The sequence below is a fragment of the Solanum dulcamara genome, chromosome 9 (genome assembly GCF_947179165.1).
Source record: "Solanum dulcamara chromosome 9, daSolDulc1.2, whole genome shotgun sequence".
In the NCBI taxonomy this organism is placed as follows: Eukaryota; Viridiplantae; Streptophyta; class Magnoliopsida; order Solanales; family Solanaceae; genus Solanum; species Solanum dulcamara.
Window position 1 is genome coordinate 52,518,084 of NC_077245.1, and position 4,421 is coordinate 52,522,504.

At 37.0% G+C, this 4,421-nt stretch overlaps 1 protein-coding gene across 1 annotated transcript; it reads right to left on the bottom strand.

Moving 5' to 3' along the window:
* Positions 1 to 2,554: 2,554 nt before the first annotated feature.
* LOC129903687 (uncharacterized) lies at positions 2,555 to 3,151 on the bottom strand. The gene has a single exon (XM_055979229.1). The coding sequence runs from the start codon at positions 3,149 to 3,151 to the stop codon at positions 2,555 to 2,557; it is 597 nt and encodes a 198-aa protein (XP_055835204.1).
* Between the last annotated feature and the right edge of the window lie 1,270 nt (positions 3,152 to 4,421).

The following is a 4,421-nucleotide window of genomic DNA, read 5'->3' on the forward strand; positions in this document are numbered from 1 at the left end:
CCATCATTAGGAATGCATAACCTATTTTGGTATAACAGGACACCATCCTCCTTTAATGTAAAATCTTTCTTTTCCCCCTTTTTAACTTCTTTGGTCAATTTTATGAGTTTCTCATCTAACTTTAGCCCTTCTTTCACCTGTTCACGCAATGTTGTCTTGACTCGCAAATTAGCAACCACTGAACCATACGAATCAAGTGTAAAATAGACATTCATGGCTCTTAACTCCAGAAGCAAAGGCAAAAGATTCAGATGCAAGCTTGCAAGGGATTTGCGACTTAAGGCGTCTACAACCACATTAACTTTACCTGGGTGATAGTCAATCGTGCAGTCATAATCTTTGATAAGTTAAAGCCATCTGTGTTGTCTTAAGTTCAACTCTTTCTGCGTACCCAAGTATTTTAAGCTCTTGTGATCAGTGAATATATGACACTTTTCTCCATACAAATAATACCACCATATCTTTAAGGCGAACACTATAGCATCAAGTTCTAGATCATAAATAGGATAATTCAATTCATATGGTTTTAATTTCTGAGAGGCATAAGAAATAACTTTCCCTTTTTGCATCAACACAAATCCCAAACCACGATGAGAAGCGTCACTATATGTCACGTACTCTTTCCCCTCCATTGGTAGAGTAAGTATAGGAGCTTGTGTCAACAAGGATTTGAGTGTTTCAAAGCTCTCTTGGAACTTGTCATCCCAAGTAAACTTCACTTCCTTCTTCAAAAGTCTAGTCAAAGGAGAGGATATAATGGAGAAGCCTTTCACAAACCTTCTATAGTATCCTGCTAAACCCAAGAAACTTCTTACCTCAATAGGACTTTTAGGAGTTTTCTATTCAACAACTGCTTCAATTTTACTAGGATCCACCTTCACACCTTCGGCTGACACAACATGTCCCAGAAAAGCCACTTCATTAAGCCAAAATTCACACTTTGTAAGTTTAGCATAAAGTTCCTTCTCCTTCAAAGTTTGCAAAACAATCCGAAGATGTTTATCATGCTCTTCTTTACTCTTGGAATATATTAAAATATCATCTATAAAAACCACCACAAATTGATCAAGATAAGGCCTAAATACTCGATTCATTAAATCCATGAATATTGCAGTAGCATTAGTCAATCCAAATAGCATCACTAAGAATTTATAATGACCGTATCGATTTCTAAAAGCAGTTTTAGGAACATCTTCCTTTCTAACACGTAGTTGGTGATACCCAGACCTTAAATCAATCTTTGAGAATAAATTGGCACCCTTTAGCTGGTAGAACAAATCATCAATCCTTGGTAGTGGATATCTGTTCTTGATTGTTATTTTGTTCAATTTTTGATAGTCAATACAAAGTCTAAGAGTACCATCTTTCTTCTTCACAAATAACACAGGGGCTCCCTAAGAAGAAACACTTGGATGAATAAAACCTTTCTCAAGAAGTTCTTGCAATTGAGTTTTCAATTCCCTTAATTCTGCTGGTGCCATTCTATAAGGAGTGATAGAAATAGGAGTAGATCCAGGAATAAGCTCGATCGGAAATTCAACTTCTCTTTCTGGTGGTAACCCAGGAAGATTTTCTGGAAATACTTTCGGAAAGTCATACACAGTAGGTATATCTTTAAGACTAGGACTCTCCACACGTGTATCAATTATGTGAGTAAGATATGCACTGCAACCTTGATGAATCATCTTTCTTGATAAGGCCACAGAAATAATACTAGATGACAATGATCTTTCACCTTGTATAATAATGTGTGAAAACGCAGGGTCCTTAAAAGTCACATGCTTAGACCTACAATCTACTACTACATGATATTTATATAACCAATCCATACCGATAATAATATCAAATCGTAGAAAGGCATTTCAATCAAATCAGCAGGAAAGACTAGGTTTTGAATCATGAAGGGACAAGCTTGGTAAACTAGATTACAAACAACTTGGTAACCCAAAGGACTTTCAACTAGAACATCAAAGTTAAGTCTCACAGATTTCACATTTTCAGGAAGAACAAGTGATGAACAAATATAGGAATGTGTAGAGCCAGGATCAAATAGTGTAAACACAGATAAGCCATATAAGTGAAATTTACCAACAACCGAGTCCTGCCCATCTTGATCATCTCTCTGCCTCATAGCATAAGCTCATACAGTAGCTCTGGACCCGCTAGCTTGAGTTGCTCCACTTATCCCCGCTGCTTGGTTGTTTTTAGGCCTTGAACCTCTATTGGTTTGAGGAGGATTATTAGAATACTTCTGAACCGAGCCTTCAATGTGCAAGAAAGGGACATTTTTAGGTTTAGGACAGTCCCTCACTTTATGATCAAAGTTTCCACAATTAAAACATGCACCAGAAGCTCTCCTGCAAGCACCATAATGATTCTTTCCATATTCTGCACAAGTGGGAATGCGAGTCTTGCCTTGGCTATAACTCGGGGTACTAGCCATAGAAAAATTTAGTCTGCTTTGCTTTTGTTGATCTGACCTGTTGACACTACCAGCCTTAGAATCATCAAACCTGCCCTTTTTGGATGAACCTCCAAATTCTGACCTAGGCTTTCAGAATCTATTCTCATGTCTACTAGCTTCTTCCTTATCAAGTCTTTCCCAAGTAAAAGCAGCAGAAACTAATTTACAAAAGTTCTCATGTTGCAAGATTGCCACGTTCTTTCTGATGGAATCATTCAGGCCATCTTCAAACCTCCTGCATTTATATTTTTCATCATTAATAATGCCTCCAACATAACGAGAGAGTCTAAGAAATTTTTGTTGATACTTAGCGGTAGACATGCCTCGTTGCCTTAGATTCAAAAACTCCTTTTTAGCATCATAATAAGTAGGTGGGACATACTTCATATGAAATTCTTTAACAAAATCATCCCAGGTAAGAACTGGAGGTTTTACTTTTGCATTTGGCACACTTATCCACCAATAATAAGCATCCTTCTGCAATAATGAGATGGCATACCTGAATTTGGCAACATCTGAACACTCTAACTGCTCAAACACCCTCTCTATGTGCTCAAGCCATTGTTCAACATTGGTGGGATCAACCGTGCCTTCAAACTCAACTCCACCTATTTTTCTCATTTTTTCGAAGTTCAACCCATTGGGATCATGAATAGTTTCAGCCATACGGTGAAAGAATTCAGCCATCTATTGAAAAGGAGGATTCATAACTTGAATACTAGGGCTCCTGTGAGAATGCGGACCAACTCTTACACCTTGTTGATTTCCCACACCGGACCCACTAGTATGGGGAATAGATTGACCCGAGGACTGTTTGCCAACCCCTTCCAGTGTATAAGGTTGGGAATATGAGTCACCTGTATCTTCACGAGCAGCTTCCATAGGTCTACGAGAAGAAGAGGTCATAACATAACTCCATAAAAAGTGAAGATCACATTGCATTAGGGACATGAATATGATGCATTTGCAACTTGTATGAATTAAATATGCTATTTACCCTATAGTGATCACATAATATAGCCCAAACCTTTATAAAAAACAAGTGTGTAAGTAAATCACAGCAAAATTCCTAGAATCACACACCTAGGCTCTGATACAAATACTTGTAATGACCCTCCAGGGAGGATGCTACTACTTTTAAAAAAAATATATATATATAAAGCTCGTGACACAAAAAAAGAAGAAGCTAAAGGTGTAAGTTTTTTTTTTGCTAGTTTAAAAATTCTTTGATTCTAATTAAATCAAATAAAAGCTCCAACTTAGGATGGGGTGACGTTTCAAAATAATTTAAGAAACTAACTTACGAGACATTCATGTATTATTCCTTATCACTACAATTCATGCTATAAATTATTACCAACAAATAAGTACACAAGGTTAGCTAACTCATGCGTCATCCAAATATTCCGACTCCAAAGGTAATTTAGTACATCAGACCTGGTAATTTACATGCCCCAAAATAACCAAACAAACAACCAACTTTAAGTTACAATCCATGGTGTCATGACTGGGTCAACCCTCATAAATAAATACATATACACAAGCACCCCATAGATCATATACATGTCCCAACGTATTACAAAATATAGATGCCTATATGCAAATGTGATCTTCCTTTAAGCTCCCAAAAACTTTATCACCAATGGCCAACCTCAAGCATCTTCTCGGACATTTCCTATGATAGAAACAACTATCGCTAAGCATAGAGCTTAGTGGTGCAAAACTACAAGTTTGAAGCCTTTAGGTTCTCCACCATATCCTTTTCAATTCATGAGCCGCACCAATGTATAATAATAATTAAATCAAGCCAACAACTATATCACGAGTATCAAGTTCTAAATGTAAAAGCTTAAGTGTAAATAATTCATAGAAGTACATTTACAAGATTTAGCACCAAGTTTTGCCCAATATGTACGTCATGCCATCACACCAACATGATCAAGTATCAAGAAGGACT

Coding starts and splice junctions, on each gene's coding strand:
- LOC129903687 (XM_055979229.1), bottom strand. CDS start 3,151: ATGGCTGAATTCTTTCACCGTATGGCTGAAACTATTCATGATCCCAAT.